Source organism: Electrophorus electricus, chromosome 6 (genome assembly GCF_041902795.1).
Source record: "Electrophorus electricus isolate QZ-2024a chromosome 6, ASM4190279v1, whole genome shotgun sequence".
NCBI classification, from domain to species: domain Eukaryota; kingdom Metazoa; phylum Chordata; class Actinopteri; order Gymnotiformes; family Gymnotidae; genus Electrophorus; species Electrophorus electricus.
The window spans coordinates 12,124,276-12,144,305 of NC_137502.1; the positions used below are offsets into that span (position 1 = coordinate 12,124,276).

The window sequence follows — 20,030 nt, forward strand, 5'->3', positions numbered from 1 at the left end:
GGAAATCCAGTAAATGCACAAAAAATGTCAATAATGAATTAAATCGAACTGCCCATAGTACTTTTGCATAGTCATCGTAGCACAGTCATAGTTGCTGATCTTCTGCCATTACCCAGAAATACATACAAGCAATGTATGATGTCACAGTGCACTTACTAATCAAGGCTTTTGATCACAGCTGGTATGATTCCAAGTTCACTGAAACATGTTTACCCTAGTAAAATAATTAGAATTAACAATGTTCCGATGCATATGTCAAGTTGCTGAAAATAGAACGTGATTCCAAGTTGTTCAGGATACTCCTTAAAATAAGATCAAACGTTTCAGTTCAAGAAAAAATTTAACTGTCTGCAATTCATTTTACTAAACTTCAGCCATCTCTCAAACAATACTTAGACATTTCACTATATCTGCATTGATCACAAAAAGTGATGAATGGGGTAATCATTGCAATCCCCCAAAATAAAATTGTATTTAAAAAAACACATTTGTCACAGATTTTCAGCTGTATAAAACTACCTCCTTGTTTCAAAGATCATCTGATTGAAAACCTCTAATATGTGGCTGAAAGTCTTTATAATCAAGACCTGTTACAAACAAAAATCTGGATGCGACAACAGATGCCATATATAGTTTGTAACCCACATGACAACTTTTCAGCTGATGAAGTGTCAAAGTACAACAAATCTGTAACAAAATGGGTCCTTGAAAAGAGTGAAGATGGTGGTGAGGACAAAACTATATTTACTGTCATGAAGGCGGTGGTCACCACAGAAGATGCATTGCAGGGCAGATTGGCAGGTGGAGGAGAACTTGTGAGAAACTGATGCTTTAATCTATGTCAACTTTAGCAAGAATTACAACAGCAAATACAATAGATACAGTCTGTGGATACAGTCTGCACTGTGCTGGATCCCAACAGCAGGCTACACTGCACACTGGCATCCTCTACATCAAAGCAGAATAGCCCATATTTTTTCTGCTCTGTTTTTAGTCTGTAAGGAGTGGCTGCCATCCTGGCGACCCTGTTGTCATGGTTTCCCTGTCGTCTGTTTTCCTGCACTTCCTCGTTCCGCTCCTTAGTTTCGTTTTCGCCACCCCTCGTCTGTTCCTAAATTCCAGTCCGTGTTTTGGTTCTCCCTGTTCCCATGTTCACCTGAGTCTGTTCTGTACGTGATTGTCTTGGTTATTTAAGCACTGTATTTTGTCTTCTAGTTTGTCGGTTATTTGGCAAGTTATGTTGTTTTTTTTTTTTGTCGTGTTTCATTATGCTCGTTGGTTTGCCTCAGTGTTTTGCCCTCAGTATTGTTTTTCCTCGGTTAATAAACTGCCCCCTGCACATGCATTCTGCCTCTCGCTTGTTCCGAGTGGAAACGTTACATAGTCAGGTGTTCTTCTTTATGAAATATTGAATATCCTACTTAAAAGATTAGAACAATTTATTTTTGAACTGAATTTTATCTCAGCAATTAAAGATTCATGTTTATTGTACCTTATTGTAAATAAATTGATGACAAAATTAATTGCCACCCTTGGGCTCCTGAGCAAAGCCATTACCCCCTCAACTGATTAAAATCTACTCCATCACAACTGTAAGTCACTTTGGATAAAAGCATTGGCTAAATGCATTAAATAAATGTTTCATGAAGGGGTAACACTGGTGACCATTGGACAAAAACTTTGCATTTTACAATAAAATATGTAAAAATCAATTTGGAATTAAGCTCTTCATTTTGCATATATTATAATAGATGTTAATAGATATATTAAGGTTGTTTGGTTGTTTTACTATGAATGAAATTCATTTTAAAATGTATCCACCTGAATTGCCACTTCAGTAGAGAATGATCTGTATAACTGCTTGAATTCATAGTTAATTTCTTTGGGATCTAAAGTGATGCCTGATGAAAATTTGAGAAATTTGGTGAGAAGAGTTCATCTGATGCAATTGATCAGCCAGTAGTTTTCCTGCTTTGCCACTGTACTCATAGTAATTACTCCTAGATTTTAGCAGAAATTCAGTAGTATGGTCTGGTCTGTTATTGGTGTGTCTAGCTGTGGCTGCAAAGACAAACATTTAATATAACTATCAGAGAATTGTAAACTAGGATCCTGGTTACCTGGTTAGTCATTCTGTTTTTGTTTTTTTCTGACATTTTTCATTTACTGTATATGAAGTTATGGCACCTCTGATAAATGCCTTAAAGGTCTCCCATAATATAGATGCAAGGATTTCTGGAGTATGATTCAGTTTGCCTGGAAATGTATTCAACTATGTCCTCATTATAAAGCAATTGAGTGTTTAAATACCAAGAGGTCTGTATTCTTTCAGCAACTTTAAACCACATACCCATATTAACAGGGGAAAGGTGAGTTATATGAACTCACAGAGGTGAGCTCATCTTATGCACAAGGAAATAATCAATATGTCTGTGTGTGATTGACGTGCGGGAGAAAGGAGTTAGCGGTGGGATTAGCAAGACAGCATAGATCTGAAATTGCCAACTTTTTCATAAATGTTTGAATAGCTCTGGCAGATGGTGAAGATGTGTTCACTCTAGCGGAAGAATGATATTATGGATCCAGTCAACAGGAATTAAAATAATGAGAGGACAGGTCTGAAAATTCAGGATTATAAAGCCTGGCAGTGACTATTATGAATCTACCATTTAGGTCTAAATCCACATTGGAGCAGGCAAAAGGAACTGATCTTTGTAAAATAAAAACCTGCAACCCCTCTGGATCTAGTGCAAAATAAAGAGTAAAAGGCACTACTAATCCACCCAAACTTAATTTTCTAACAGTCAGATAGCTTCAAATGTGTTTCTTGGAGCATGACTATATGGGCATTAAGATACTTGATATGTTGTGGGACGTTGGATTTCTTAATTAGAGAAGTGCCTCACAGTTCCAACTTACAAATGTAAGTGCACTCCCACTTGAAGAAAGTATGTTTATGTTGTGCTATATGATATTAGAAAGCATATATAGTGCTGGTATTGCTGCAGACAAAAAATGCAAGAAGCATTGGGAACAGAAAGTAAATGTCATGTCCACAAACCAGAGCGTTCCCCGTTTCTCTGACAACATAGTCACTTCTGGGTTTTCCAGTTTTCATTTCTCCATGGTTCCCTGTGAAGGATATGTAGTCTGGGAAAATGAAGATCCTTTTGTCATTGTAGTGAAGACTTGTCTTCCCTGAGTGCAAACATGAAGATTTTCAGGGTATCAAAGACAACCCAGAAAGAACCCAACAAAGTGACAGCGCTCGCAAAGTATACTCTCCATTACAGCATAACAGAGCCTTGACTGTGGATTCACCCAGGGATGAAACAGCTGGAAAATAATATGGGCAAATGAATCATCACCAGTTGCTCAGTGGAGATTGCAAAGAAGAGCACCACAATCTCCCAGAGCAGGAACCAGTCAGCATTACAATAGCTGATGTCCAAGAGGGGGTCCAAAGCATGAAGAACTGCGCAGTCCCCGGCCCTGACATGGTCCATACCTACAGACTAAAGAAACTAACAGCTCTGCATGGCCAACTAGCAGGGGGGAAAATGCACCAGCTTCTAACTACTGGTTTCCATTTTAGCTGACTAATTAGAAGGCAGGACATTACTGGTCATGGAGGACCTTAATTGGGGTGGGGACCAATGTCCTGCTTACCAAGGTGAATAAGTATATGTGCAAGTACATGGGTCCTGCTCAGAAGGGGATTGGTAACAAAACCAGAGGTTCAAAGGACCACTAGAAGTCCACAAACAATCCAACCTAAATGCTGTCTGGCTGGAATAAAAGAAAGCACGCACCTGAATACCACACACATGCATAACTGAATGCATAGTCTTGCATAAAGTCAATAAGAGGATGAAGACTTTCATCGACAACATGGTGGAACACAGGAGGACAATGCTAGAAGCCGACAATTGACCAGGTGACCCAAGTACGGTATATACTAAGGAAAGGCACTGTTCTAATTGTTGTTCTGCATAGGCCTGAATTTTCTAAGATAGATCAATGATTGGGTGGAGATTCAGGAATGGAACTACCATCATCTACCTATTGGCTTTGGGTGACATATGAAGCTTGGTGAAAATTTGGGTCAAGATTATGCAGCTAGATTAGGGTCCTGCAGGCAAGATCAGGCCACATGTGACATGTTTACTATAAATAGGTCAGTTATGTTAGGTTAAAACTTTCTCATCTTATTTTGCTGCTTAGCTTCATGCAAACGCTAGACATCTAGCAAAATATACACACTTAAAAACATCAGATAGGGAAGACAAATTAATCTGATGGTATGATGGTTGCTTTGTGAAGAATTTCACATTACACGAGACTTGTGCACAAAACTAAAACTTATATGAAACTCCAAATGGAAGCCCTTTGCAGCTCAACAGGAACGTGAATTAACTAATGATAGTATGTAAATGTAGCAGTTCCCTGTTTTGTTGAATACCACTAATAATGACATGCAAGCTGTTTTTTTTCTCTATGTCCAGAGACCTTGGTCAAGGGCTTGATGTAATATCTACATCATTAACTGCTATATGCTACACAAAGGTGTATTCAAAAGCCTACATTTTAGTACAGGTGCATCCATCAGTACTATTTGCGATAGGGTTGGATATATATATAAATGGAACATTAACTATTATTAACTTGTGTCTATTTTCAGGCAATCATATTACCTGTCTCAGACATTTAAACAGCTAAATATAAAAATGAAAGGCTTGAGGCAACTGCAAAGTCCTTTGAGATGCCTTTTTGCAGCTGCAGGGCCAACATAAAGAAGTATTCATGCACATAGTCCTTTTGAGATGAAACTTGTGGACCAGAAGCTCCTCGATAACATCAAAACACATGAAGGCTTTTGGTGGCAACCAACTTCTAGGTCATTCAACATAATGTTATGAGTGGGAGTAAGAGTAATGAAAGTCAGATTAATGAAAACAAAACAAACAGGGAAGCAAATGTGAGTCACAATACATTTTATAAACAAACAAAATGGAATTGACATTATTATACACATTTGCATAACTGAAATATGGACCAACAATTTCAGTGGTTTCATGCAGCGTAGGTTCAGAAGCTAGAATTTCTGTTGAGAAAGACAGGTAGAGGGTTAGAAGACAGGGTCAAAGACATAACTGATGAAACACAGCAGCCAAGGACAGGAAACGCCTACTGGCAAGCCCTATGAAAGATGAGATAATTTGATCTCCCTTCCTCTCTGATCCAGGGATCTGTGTTTACCACAGAGGGCTGCATGCAGTGTGGACACCCGGACTGGCTGCCTGCTTTCAATGCACTCCCAGCAATGCCTAGTGCTCATCATCACTCCAGTACATCTTCTGGTTCAAGGCAACATGGGCTTCTCTTCAGCTCTGTAACTAAGGCTGAAGGCAGCTGCCTTATGACTCAAACACAGGTCTGACAGGAGGTAAACGTGTGCTCTGACCACCAGAACAAAGAGTCAGCTCCCTGGCATAGCAGCCAGAGCACCCATTTAACCTTCCTAAGTGACAGTCTCCATCAGACCATCCTCCCCTTCAGAGACTGATGGTGACAAACCATCTTTCTGCTCTGCCATTTAGTTCAATCTCCTTTATTAGCCTCATTTTAATGATTCCTCTGAAATATCATTGAGCAATCCATGATCCACAAAATGCTACAAAGAACACACTGATCTTCTGAAGGCTGTAATCTAATGTAATTGTTAAAGCAACAGCAACATACTTTCAGTAGGCCAAATGTTCACTCAACCAGAGTCTGATCCCTCTGCAACTCACTGTTCAACCAATGTTCCCACTGGGATGTCAGCACACTATGATAAGCCAAGGGTGTACTGGATAGCAACCATCTCCTAACAGCCACCAATCCAGAGCTGAAGGATCTTTGAAAGTTCCAGGAATTACTGGATTTGCCAAAATGAAAGAACCATGTGTACAACCTGGAAAATTAGCAAACGTGTTACCTTGCATTCTGCATCCCAGAGCACTTGGACATTAATGGAATGGTCTAATTTGTGTTTCATATAGATATAACTGTGGTCCAAGGGTGTGCAAAATGTAACCCTGGACACTGAGGAATCCATAAGCATCCAAAGATTAAAAGTAAATAAATTCAGGTACTCTACAGAAAAGGCATCAGTTCACTACATGGATAGCTGAACCGACAGCCCTCTGGAAAATACCAAGGGTAGAACCAAGGGCATGCTGGAAAAAACAACTGTTGAAGAAAACCCAAGCAAGTTCAAGTTCAAGTTTGGTTTATTCGTCACATACATAGTCATACACAGTATAATTCACAGTGAAATGGTGGAGAGTGCTCTGTCCAAACTGAGGAAAAGAAAACAGGGGTGCATAGAGAAATATAGATATTCTCTATAGGTGAAATATATTTATGCAAAGATAAATATATATATTCTATGTATGTACAAAATATATTAACAATGTATGTACAATATATGTATATTATGATTATATACACAATGTACAATGTATATGGTTGTGTATATATGTACACAATCTACAAAATGTACAGATCCATTTCGTATAATAACATACGCAGTGGTTACTCTCATGGCACCAGGGAGGGCACACAGACATAGACTGTCATTTTCAAGGTCTGGCCCTAAAATGTTATGATGTGCCACGCACATGTTATAAACTACCACGCATTTCTAGTATAGCATTGTGATTCTAGCAACACTTGTCCACAATACTGAAATTCTGTCAACATAAAAGTCCAAATAAAAACATTGTAAAGTACATTTTAAAACTGAAAACAGATTTTTAAAGCAAGTAATAAAAAGAAAAGTATCATGCCACCTACCATTCCAGTTCTTTGCCTTCTCTCAACACATGTAAACCAGATAATCATGATTTCACATGTTTCAGCTGACTGGCTCAGATCTGTCTGAGAGTGGAAGAGAACTGAAATGCTGACTGATGGGACTATGAATGGTTATAATAGTTATAATAATGTTTATAATAATGTGTCTATGAATGATTATAATGGTTATAATTTACAGTTATTAGAAGATGTGTCATATTGTAAAGATTCAAAATTAGTTCTAGGCCTTTTGTTTTGAGGTATCGTTTGATCTAGAGATTTTATAGATGTACAGGTATAAGGTATATTGTATTTATCTGAGTCTTTTTAGATTGGTTCCTTTGGTGAGTTTAATTAAACAGAGTGTTTTCAGTGAGGTGCGCCAGTTATTTCATTATTATGTTGTATGTTGTCTGTTGTATATTGTTTGACATTGTTTCAGTTTGTTCCAGTACTGTAGAAAGTTTGTTTTAAATGATGAACATAAGTGTTCCATCTTCCATAAATCATTCAGAAACTGTTTTTAAAATGTGGTTCATGGTATCTTCCAATTACATGAAGATCCACTTTCTATATACAATAATATTTGGAATTATAAGAGACTTCATTTTATTAGCACTACCTTCTCTTAATCTGCCATGCACTGATTTATCTGCTATCAGAAAACATCAGTTATCTGACCAGAGAATAAGGTTTACTATAGATGTTTATAAAACATTTTACTAACCATAACTTATTTGGGTGAATAACAATGTTGATTCAAATAAGTGTTTTTGTTTGTTTGTTTGTTTTTGCATGTTTCAATATGGTAATGAATTTTATGTATTTATTTTGTCAGAGCTCTAGATGTCACTGAGAATATTTTGCTATGTTTGGCACACAAAGCCCACAGGGAAATAAGTATGGTTAGGCTGGTTTCAGTGTGAAATGCTATTTTAAAATACTGATATCACATTAATTTAGGAAGATTTTGCAAAAAGATACAAAAATGAAAATCTGTATAGGATTATATTTAGAAATAACTCAAATTTGTAAATTTTTTGTATGAAAATATTAATTACTACAGATGTTTAGTTTAATATCTTTATTTTTTTCATATCATGCAGAAAGGCTGCCCAATGGGTCTGGTTCCTCCCAAGATTTCTTCCTGTTTTTGTGGATGACAGGGAGTTTTTCTTTGCCACTTTTACCCTTGGGTTTGCTCACTGTATTTGTCAATAGATTCCAATGACCTATATTTGCTTTCTAAGTGCCATTTTTCTTAAAGTTTCAAGTGTCCTAACTTAACAGTATTATTATAAAGTGCCAGCCCAAAACTGTATTTCCCAGCCACACTAGTATGACTATGAGTATGCACCAAAAATGACAGAAATGCCCCATTTTTGACTCATCGCCTGATAGTAGATGTGCTCCCAGTTGTCCAAAGACCTATATTTTACTTAAGAATTGATTTTTTTCTTAGAGTCGTGTGTCCTGACTATGAAAGTCAATAAAGTGCTAGCGCACAATTGCATTTCCCAGCCACACTAATTTGCCTACAGGCTATACACCCTAAATGACACAGACCTTCTTTTTGGTACATTGAATCCTGCTGGCTATGACGATATCTCAGTGTCTCAGTCTGTTGTAATACAAGCCTTTTTTTTTTTTTTGCTTCTTTGTTTAATTACAATTTTTACGTACTGGCTTTTATTTTGATGGAAAAATTCATATGACTTTCCAGCAACTGTTGGTCGTTTCACGAAGCTTTCTAGCACTGATTCGTTTGAGCTTGGTTAGAAGAATCACGTGGCCCTCTTAAGTGTTTTGTTGTTGTTGTTGTTGTTTTTTATTGCAACGACTTCAGTTTTCATAAAAATAGAAACACATCACTTTTCACTGCATTTCGCTGCATTGTCCTCCCATTTCTGCGCAGTTCGAGGTCACGTAACTAGATAACTGCCAAAGCGTATGATGCGAAGTCGCTAGCCATTGCTAGCTTTATAACACCTAGCGTTATGTTGCTTATGTTATAGGGCTGTCAGTATTTAGTAGGTCTGCCAACAAAAAAATCCAATACCTTCATAATCACTGCTAATAGCTGTTGGATAAATAACTGATGTCGTTCTCTTCGTTATTTACACTTTTAAGGATAGCCGTTATTGGGAGGAGAATGTGAAAACACCAAACGTATAAAGAAAGCCGAAAGCACCACAAACTCTCTCTCTCTCTCTCTCTCTCTCTCTCTCTCTCTCTCTCTCTCTCTCTCTCTCTCTCTCTCTCTATATATATATATATATATATATATATATATATATATATATATATATATATTGTAATCACAGTTAAACAGTTAGCTCCAGCCACTGATTTCCGTGAATCCCGCTAGAAGAATACATTTCAAAATAACAGTCCACGGCCTAAAACTTTTAACATGTTGACACTTCTTGTTCTTGTTCTTGACAAATAATTACTGTAGGTACAAGTATGAAAGAAATGTAGCTAGAAAATTGCCATTACATATTTTCGGTGTTAAATATAACAAAACGTCTTATACCTTTTTTATAAGTTTTTTTCTTTTGCCTTTACTTTGTATTTTAGTGCGCAAATAGACAATGAAGGCTTTTATTTTGAAGTAATGAACATGTATTTCCGGCATCTGTCTCTATAATCATATTAGGGTGGTTGGTTTGGTTCACGGTATTGCAAAATTACTTAACTGTCTAACATTTGACAGGTTCGTAACACACCGTGATCAACAAACGCTTAGAGTTGTAGCCAGTTAGCTAGCGGGCAGACACCGACAGCTGCGCTTTCATTCCAGCTATCTACACCGGCTATGCGCCATCATTAATGTTTTGTGTCTGGATTTTTAGTTTTCATATCCATCTTGCTTTAACTAGCCAGACGCTTGGGCTTTCCTTAGTTCTACAAAATGTCTAAAGCTGTCACAGAAGCTAATAGCGTTTCAGTTGTATCGGACCCACAACATTCGCAGAAGCTTTTGAGAGCCCTTCGTTCTTTCAGACAAGATGGGAGTTTTCAAGACGCTGTCTTAGTACTGGAAGGAGAAGAGATTCCTGTTCAGAAAAATATTCTGGCTGCTGCAAGTCCATACGTCAGGTATTAGAACATGTTTTATTGTACGCTTTAATATAATTTGTGATCGTTTCTATTCTAGGTGCACAACCCCACCCCCCACCCAAAAAAAAAACAAAAAAACGTCATTCTTGTGCAGTTGTTCAGACATGTATGCTAAGTTTGGTAGGTTAGCAGATTAATGAGCTATTCATCAGCAGGGTGTAACAAACGGCCCCATCTTGTCTGTTGTGGGCACTTCTATCATGTTCCTAGGAACTTTTTTTGATCCATATGAAACTATTTCTTTCACGTTATATATTTTTCTATATAGATTTCCAGCGTCAGAAATTCTTGGTCCTGAAGGGTAAAATGGGGAAACATTAAGAAGGGACGTTGTAATGCAGTCCAGGGTATTTAGCTAACTAATATATACACCCTGTAGAATTTTATGTATAATATAGTAAAATACCAATCCAACTTTCAAGATACCTGTTGTGCCCTTGTAGTTCTTGTAGTATAAATATCAGTAGTATTGATACAATTACAAAGGTATAGTATGTGTAACTAACTAGTCCCTGTACTTTGCAGTTTTATCATTCATAACAATATATAATCCCTACAAATTTAGTGTTTAGCTCAACTTCATAAAGTTTGTTTTTCCCTCAACTTATTTGCCTATTTTTAGGACCAAGCTAAATTACAACCCACCCAAAGAGGATGGATCCGTATACAAAATTGAGCTGCAGGGTATCTCTGTACCCATCATGACGCAGATCCTGGACTACATATTCAGTGGAGAGGTGATTTCCTGTGTAAGACTGTGAGACAGTGTGTGTGCACGCGAACCACAAAAGAATTGTGCATGACATGAAGCCGGTCTGTCTGCCCCTCTCTGACCTCAGATCAGCCTGAGCGAGGACACCATCCAAGATGTCGTTCAGGCAGCCGACCTGCTGCTTCTCACTGACCTCAAACTGCTCTGCTCCCAGTTCCTGGAGGGCTGCATCACAGCGGAGAACTGCATTGGCATCCAGCTGTTCTCACTGCACTACTGCCTGCACCATGTGCACCATGTGGCCACCGAATACCTGCAGACGCACTTCCGTGACGTGGCCGTCACAGAGGAGTTCCGGGAGCTGCCGCCTGAGCGCCTGTGTGAACTGCTCTCCATGGAGAAGCTCAATGTTGGCAACGAGAAACACGTGCTGGAGGCTGTGGTGCGCTGGCTCGCACATGACATTGAGGCACGGCGGGTAAGTGAGAGAGAGAGAGAGAGAGAGAGAGAGATACGGGCAGACAGACAGAAAGTGAGAGTGAAAAGGAAAGAGGTTAGACAGAAAGAATGAGGTGGGTTAGAGAGAGCGCCGGTGAAACACAAAAAGAATGAATGGCAACGGAGAGACACTACAGTGTGTGAGGGAGAGTACAAGAACCCACAGCAGGCCCCGAGTCCCACCTACATATGACTCATCCTCGCTGCACTCTGCCTGTTTTTGGTTGGCTGTCGTTATTTGTTTTTGTTGATATCAGTGTCATTTTAAAGGGAGGAGACAGGCGTAGTAGGGTTGTGTTGTATGCTCTCTAGTGTTTTTTGGGTTTTTTTTGGGTTTTTTTACTTTATATGCTGTCTTCTCTTCATCATGTATGTGCGCACCTCTTCCCTGTTCCAAGTGGTTGTAGTGATGATCTTCTCCTGCCTCCGCCCATAGGTGCACATGAAGGAAGTTATGTCTGCGGTGTGGGTGCAGGGACTGGACCAGAGCTACCTCCAGGAACAGATGCTGGGAGACCCGCTAATGAGGGAAGTGATTGGCCAGTGCTGTATGGAACCGCTGGGAGGCGCACCGCAGCAGGGGGAGGCGCTGCTCGCTGCCTTCAAGCCACGCGGTTATTCTGAGTGCATCGTCACTGTCGGGGGTGAGGAGAGGGCGTGAGTATTAGCATGAGCCCCATGTGCTTTTGGACTTGCATGACACCTACACCTCCTTCCAGGGATACCAGGAGACATAATAGCCAGGGGCATATATTTGTGCTCATGCAAAAGGTGATCCAAAGTGATCCAGTTGCATTGTCTGTGAAGGTGTTCAGCCATTTAGGTCACTGAATAGTGTTGTGAAGTACCGGTTGGATTTGTAGTTCCAGCTTGAAGGCGTTCTGATAAAACTCATTGGATGAATGGAAAAACACCTTCAGTTTGCTCAATATCAGGCAAACCATTAATATGTTTTTATCCACCAGTGATCTTGTGACCTATCCATCATCATTTAAAGCCATCATACAGATGTCTGAGTTTAGTGCTATTAACTATGAAATTGTAATCAATAGTGAGTTAAATCTTAAATCTTCTTCTTGCAGTCTTGACTCCTTACTGATTAGCTTCTTAAAGAATGTTAGTCAATAGCAGCTGACATACTTCAGTTAGTAAACACCTCATTATTATTGGTAATTTTTCCTAACTCAGTAAAAACTGCAGTGGTGAAGCCTCTATTAAAAAAGAAAAATCTGGAAGCAACTGTGTTAAGTAATTATAAGTAATTATAGACCTATTTCAAATCTACAATTCATTGGGAAAATCATTCAGAAAATTGTTTTCAAAACAACTTTTTCTATTCTCAAATTGCTATCTAGACAAATTTCAGTCAGGATTTTGGCCTACTCATAGTATGAAGACTGCTCTAATTAACGACATTCCTTTAAATACAGACAATGGGAAGGTATCAGTTTTACTACTGCTTGATCTCAGTGCAGCTTTTGATACCATGGACCATAACATTCTTATAGATAGACTTGAGAAGTGGGTTGGACTCAGTGTTAAAATGGTTGAATTCATACTTTCAGGACAGGAATTTGTGAAAATAATGTTTGTGAAGAGTGCCAGTGACTTGTGGTGTACCCCAAGAACTGATTCTTGGGGCGTGCTTATCTAACTTCTACATACTTCCTCTTGGCCAAATCATACAAGATTTTGGGCTATCTTGCCACAGCTAAGCAGGTGAAACTCAGATTTACTTAGCTCTTTCCCCAAGCTCTTTCTGCAAGTGCCTTGAGCACATCACTAACTGGATGGGCCAGAATTTTCTGCAGTTGAACAAAGATACGACAGAGATTATTATATTTGGCAACAAAAATGAGAGATGCTGATTAGCTGACTTTTTGGACTCAAAAACCCAAAATCTAAAGAGCAAGCTCATAAACCTGGCTTACTAATAGATTCTGATCACAGTTTTGGCAGTCACATCAAATCAGTTATTAAATCTGCATTTTATCACATTAAGAACAAGATTAGATTTCCTGACAAAACCAGACCTAGAGAAACTCATCTATGCTTTTACCTCTAGCAGCGTTGATTACTGAAATGGCATCCTAACAGCTGCTAGGAGTGAAAAAAGAGAACACATCACCCCCATTCTTAAATCCTTACACTGGCTACCAGTATACTACAGTGCTGACTTTAAGGTATTATTACTGGTCTATAAATCACTTAATGGTGTAGGTCGAGCATAGCTGCCTGATGTGCTGCAGCGATATGAGTTGGGCAGAACTAGTCAGATAGTCCCGCCCAAGATACAGACTAAGCAGGGAGATGCAGCATTTAGCTATTATGCTGTTTTTAAATGGAGCCAGTAATGTTGGAGGATTTCAGAAGAGACCCAAAACTAGATGTTTTTATATCAAAACTACATATATCCTATTTGGCCAGGCTTTGGGCTAAGGTTAAACACTGTTCCCTCAGATCCTGTGGCTGCATTTTAAACACTACAGTGCATTTTTATTTCTTTTAATTAATGTATTCTTGGTTCATTCTTTATATATTTAATTTGACTTTATGCACTTTATATTCTTTATAATTGTATTAAACATTTATTTTAATTCAGATTTAATCTATTTAATCTTTTATTTAATTAAATTAACCATTGTCCATTTTAACTTTTAGTTTAATAAATTATATTTTTAATGTTTTATTTTTTGGCAAAGATCTTCTCGAGGTGATAGATCTCGGGAAGTACTAAGCTTTACTATTCTTCTATATCTGATTTTGAACTGCCACTGTGTATGAGAAATGATATGCAAATAAACTTGCCTTGCCTTTATTGTAGGTTGAACCAAGGGCCCCATCACCAGTGTAATTTCATCTGGGGCTGGGCTTAGTGTGTGCTGGCAGGGGGTGCGCTTGCCCTGACCACATTTACTGCTCTGTGTCTGGCTCAGTGTTCGGAGGCCGTCTGCAGCTACCCGCTGCATGTGCCCCTTGTACGACCGCAACCGGCAGATGTGGATCGAACTGCAGCCCATGAACGAGAGGCGTATTGGGCACGGAGTAGTGACGGCCGGTCAGTGCCTCCTCCACCACACAGATATTTCTCCTGGCTGATTCTTGTGCAGTTGCTTTCATGTTCAGATAGCAAATGTGGTAAATCTCTATGTAATGTAACAGCTAATGCTAAAACTTAAGTAATAAGCCCTCCCAGTCTCTTTCAGGCCTTGCCTTTGCGTCTGGAATCAGGTGCTGTTATTGCCAATGCAATCTAAATGTGGTTGAGTAGGAGTGCTGTATATGGAAGAATCTTTGTTTTAAGTATAGTTAGAATCAGGTGCTCTTTGGTGTCAAGGGAAACATTCACTGAAGAGAGAAAAACTCTAAACTAAGGCAGTTCTTAAATGAAAATGTCTTTATCGACATGTCTTAACTGGACTGTTACAAAATGCCGACATGTAGCATCTAATGCACGCTGCAGGGTGTGATTGAGCTTGGCAGCCTGGACATGTCTGCCAAAAAAAAACAAAACTCCACGCCACTATCCTTCACTTTCACCTTCAGCCTCCACTCATCCTCCAAAGCAAAACAATCTCGTGTATAATTGCATTTTACAAACCCCCAAGCTACTTCAAATTGAAAGGTTATACAGTGTAACAAGTACACAGGAAATGCCAGTTTCTCTCATACTTTAGATAACTCTGAAGTGGGCACTGTCTTCTGAGGACTCTGATTACTGTTTTTCCATGTGTCTGATCAGATGGGTGCCTTTTTGCAATTGGGGGAATGAATGAAAACAAGACCATCTTGAGTAGTGGAGAGAAATATGACCCAGAGACTAACACCTGGACCCCAATCCCACCACTGAAACAGGTATTATTGTTCAAACTTAAACATACACAAAATATTAACATACAGCACAAGCCAAAAAAGTAGGTGAATTTTCAGAAAATGTCCAAGCTCTTAATCTTCATTCCACATACATTGCCTTTTTCTATTTGTAAGATTACAATTAATGATGCCCACCACAGACAGTGCATCTAGTAAAATGTTAAAACAATATGGTTGCTTCAGCTGTTTCATTGGATATTAAACAAATTTTATATGTAAAATGTTGCCCACCCGCCCTCCTCCGGGAGGTCTTTTTCCTTCAAGTGTGGGTCTACAACCAGAGGCCTGGGAGCTTGTGTGTCCTGCATAGTATCTTAGCTGTTCCCAGGCCTGCACTCTCCTGGACAGAGATCTCGGATGTTGTTCCTAGGATCTGCTGGAGCCACTTTCCCAGTTTGGGGGGGGTCACAGCTCCTAGTGCTCCGATTACCTATGTCTATATATTTATTTATCTGTGCTGCTCTGACAATATCCTAACTTACCACTGGGTGTCACTATTTTACCATTTGCGTTCATGGCATGGTTAGGCAAGGCAGCATTTTGGAATTGCTGAGCTGGATGGGCTGATCTATGTGCTGGGAGGGGAGAACGAGGACACTGAAGTTCTCCTCACCATGGAAGTCTTTGACCCTCACTGTAATAACTGGACAACTCAAACCAGTATGACTACAGTCCGGAAGGTGGGAGACACAAAAAGACTTTCCATTGTTGTAGGCCATGCATGTCAGGCAGTCAATAATCACAGCTCTGAGCAGGGCTATTGCACTAATATATGCCTTTCTGATCTTTAGTTTAGTTGCTGTGCTACCATGAAGAAGAAACTCTATATCATGGGAGGAGGATCATATGGGAAAATCTATGACTCTGTGGAATGCTATGACCCCAAAACTCAGCAGTGGACAACAATCTGCCCTCTTATGGAGAGGAGGTAAAAGCACATGTAGTGAAATTCATGGACTGTATTAATGAAAAACACCATAAGCTGAATGTCTGGAGCACAACAGGAAAAAAATAACATGTATCATCTGCAAATCTTTGGAGAACTGCTAATTTCAGTTGAATGGGGAAATTTTGCCTATAATGTTTTTGTGAAATACATAATTACAAGTGCACTTCTAAGAAGAATGAAGGATGCAGCAATCTTGCTTTAAAAAAAAAAAATCAGTATATGTTTGTAAGAGAGAGAAAAAGATTATACTTCATCACTGTTAAGCTTGGCATTGGATCATGGGTCAGTTGTTATTTGTGTGTATGCTCTGGCCTTAGGTTTGGCGCAGTGGCATGCGGAGTGGGCCAGGAGCTCTATGTGTTTGGAGGAGTGAGGAGCAGGGATGCAGATAACCCCGAGAGCAGCCAGATGACCATCTGCAAGTCAGAGTTCTTCCATGAAGATCTGAGGAGGTAGGCTTCTCACAATAACACTCACTAAAAGATGTTCTGGTGCTACATAATGGCATATATTGTATGGTGTTCCTGCTAATCAAACCTGAATTGCAGATGGGTGCACCTGGATGACCAGAATCTGTGCATAGAGACCACCTCATCCTTTGTATATGGAGCTGTTGCTATTGGTGCCAGTATATATGTGGTGGGAGAGCTTGACACAGGTAAGCCTGACACACACCTTTTATGTAGGGATCAATGACTTTACTTTTCAATGGCACACTCTCTCTGTCTCTCTGTCCATTTGTCTATCTTTGGCTTTCTCTCTTGATCTGTCTGTTTCTCTCATACAAGCTTATTTTCCTTTAATCAAATATCAGGCAAAGCCTTTAGCCTCAGGGGTCTGAGTGTCTGGATTTACTATGAATCATGTTGGTTATTCACTTATTACAGATGTTAGTTTGACTTTCCAGGGACAGATATTCACATGGGTTCTGTCAGTGTGCATGTTTCTTCATCATTCTTTAATTTGTGTAATGGGTCAAGTTATAATTTAAAAGAAAATAACAAAGCATTTAGTATCTTTTGCTTATGAATTCAGTTTCCATCTGGAGCGAGGGCTGAATAGTGTTGGATAGGTGGAACCACAATATTTACGTGGCTGCCTTTATTATAATCACTTGGGTGTTTTTTTAGAACCACCAGTGAAGAGATTAATCTCACTGTAAAATGAAGGTTAGACTACTTGCACGCTATGGAGAATGAGATGTTCAGCTCATTGTAAAAGATTTTAGAATAAAATTTATGTATGTATGATACAGCCTGATAAGTATCCTTTTCTTCTGAGCTTGAAAGTTGGAGTTCATATATATATAACAGGTACAACTGACCAACTAATTGTCTTAAGTAGTCACTGACTATTGAACGCACAAAGATCCAATTCTCCCCTGTAACTATAAATAAATAAATCAGCAGCTGGTTTTCTTTAAACAAAGACAAAACAAAAGACAAAATCACCTGATGTTAGTCTTCTTTCTTGTAAGAAATGTCCCTTGCTATTTGATGTTTACTATTTTCAGTAACATATTTTGGTTTTGTGATGTTAAATGCAACTGTTATCCATTATCCCTTGAATGCACCCCCATCCACCCCATGTGCAGGAACTAGTTTTGACTACGTGCGAGAATTCCGACGCAGCACGGGCACATGGCACCCCACCAGACCCCTGCTGCCCTCAGACCTGTGCAAGACGGGATGCGCTGCCCTGCGCATCGCCAACTGCAAGCTGTTCCGGCTGCAGCTCAGACAGGGTCTCTTCAGGATCCGCGTGCCATCCATGTAGCGCAAGTTCACGCCCCCCCATCACTCAGCTCCTGTTCGGAAGAAAACTGCATGGGGGGAGGGCCTGGGAATTGCCACGTGGTGAAGACGCAGAGGTGAGAGCACTCAAAGGGGTTGCATGGGTCTTATTTGTTTACTTTGTTGGGTGCCTTCTGAAGGGACCGTGTGCAGACAACACCATCGTTTTGGTTTTTTTTCTTTCTTTTTTTTGTTTTTGTTTGTTTGTTTGTTTTTACTGAAAGGGAGTAGCGTTTGTTAGTTTTAGCATGTGGTACAAAAACTTAGGTTAACACTATATTGTTAGAGTGGACTATAAGTGGTTTCATGCAGCTGCTGATTTTTAAGTCAACACTACTGCTTATTTAAGAAATGGATGAGGTAGGGCAGGTATTTTGACAATGCCCTTTTAAGTAAATAACGACTTGGTGTCTTAATTATGGGTACACTAACCATGGGAACACATTTTACAGTCAGTGTAAGAATTGTATAAAAAAATGTTGACATGATAGACTGTCATGTAAAGTGTTTCTTTGTGAAATGGAGGAGGACATGAATACTAACCTCGTGGGGGACTGTGTTGCTACCAATCTTTTACATTTAAAGTATGGCATATGGAGTTAATTCCATATAGCAGTAATCGCCTAAAGTGAGATTTAGGATTATTTAGGATAGATGAGTTTTACATAGAAAGCTGGAAGTATGGTCTCCTAATCTGTTCTTATAAAATCTTGTTTAAGGATTCTGTACATAACATCAAAAATAGCCACAGAGTAGCTGGTCTTACTTTTGACTCACTGTGTATATTTTGCACGTGACCTTTGAACTGGCTTTCCAGTCACACCAGGCTGGTTTAGCACCTGGTGACCTTGTTTGTGTTGCTTGCATCAGAGCTACCCAGTGCCCATTCTGATCAACAGCCTACGCATTTCCCTCTTTTCCCGAAACATCTCTGCTCTCGCAAGCACCATGTGACTGATACAACTCACATTATTTTGGGTTTCCCTACTGCATTGTAACTAAAGACCATGATCAGTATGTTACTGTAAACTGATTATTATATTCATCAAGGCTTTCATTAGATGAAGATTTAAAGAGAATATTCTGGTTCTAAGGCTTTAGATGTACTGACAAACTATAACCATTAAAGCTTCTCTGGACATGAGAAATATAAGTATAAAGAATAACACGTTTTCAAAACTATGGTCATGAATTTGTTTACTCAGGTATCTGTATGCTAAGTCCCATTGTTTTATCAGCATTGAAAAAAAGAAGAAAAAAGTTATCCACAAGTTTGGTGGTTGTTATGGCTGCTGAAATCTCTGCATGTAACAGTTTTGATTGTGGACTCATCTGAAAACCTTATTATCGTGCTAAACAGTACAAAAGGAAACCAGCAACTTACTCTTTTTGCCCATGACTCAAGATGTAGCGGTTATCTACATGATGATAATATACACAATACATTTTTGTCTTGTATTATTTACTCTTTACTGTGAATGATTAGTGATAATATTCAAGACTGTCAACACCAAAATGGACCAAAGTAATTTCATTATACCAAGTGTGCAGGACCCAGCCATTTAAAAAGTAATATATAAATATAGGCATATTTGATAATAGCCTTTTGTGTTCACAAATAATAATAATATTCCACATAGTGGGATGTCTCATGTATGTTTTATGTATTAGGTAAACCTAATATGAAGTGGCACTAATTTAAAGATGTTTTATGTAGCCATAAAATACTGCACCTTTGACAATACAGCTCACACCCCTTAAACACACAAAGTGCTTATGCATGTGCAAACATATGATAACTATCAACACACTCCACATTCCTTCATGTGCCATTGTTTACAGTACACTCTTGACATAGACATCAGAGACATATTCTCACATAACACCTAAACAAGCACCTTCAGAATGATGAGTTATACAATCAAGAGTTGGTTTTACTCAAAGTATACTGAACTCTTTTCATTTAAGCTTATGCATCCTATCTTGGCTGAAGAGGGTCATTAGACATAAAAATTATTACATTATGACTTGTATGTTATCGAAAATTGTAATAAAGTGACTACTAAATGTATTACATTTTTCTGAGTTGGATCACATCATAAAATTTGCATAAGCTTTAAAAAAACCAAATAGCTTTTTGAGTTGTATCTAAAGGAGGTACAGATTGGCCTTAATCTTGCACCTTTTGGCATTTGTATCTAATAAATGACAAGCATTAAACAGAATTCAATGAATGCTCTCA

General features: G+C 38.9%; 1 protein-coding gene across 1 annotated transcript; it reads left to right on the forward strand.

Annotated features, from left to right (window-relative positions):
- The first annotated feature begins 9,477 nt into the window (after positions 1-9,477).
- On the forward strand, positions 9,478-20,030 carry gan (gigaxonin). The gene is made up of 11 exons (XM_027009687.3): positions 9,478-9,942; positions 10,586-10,700; positions 10,803-11,153; positions 11,610-11,830; positions 14,110-14,231; positions 14,916-15,028; positions 15,574-15,726; positions 15,838-15,974; positions 16,313-16,447; positions 16,544-16,653; positions 17,590-20,030. Exons 1-11 carry the CDS (start codon positions 9,755-9,757, stop codon positions 17,769-17,771), a joined length of 1,827 nt encoding a protein of 608 aa, XP_026865488.1. The 5' UTR covers positions 9,478-9,754; the 3' UTR covers positions 17,772-20,030.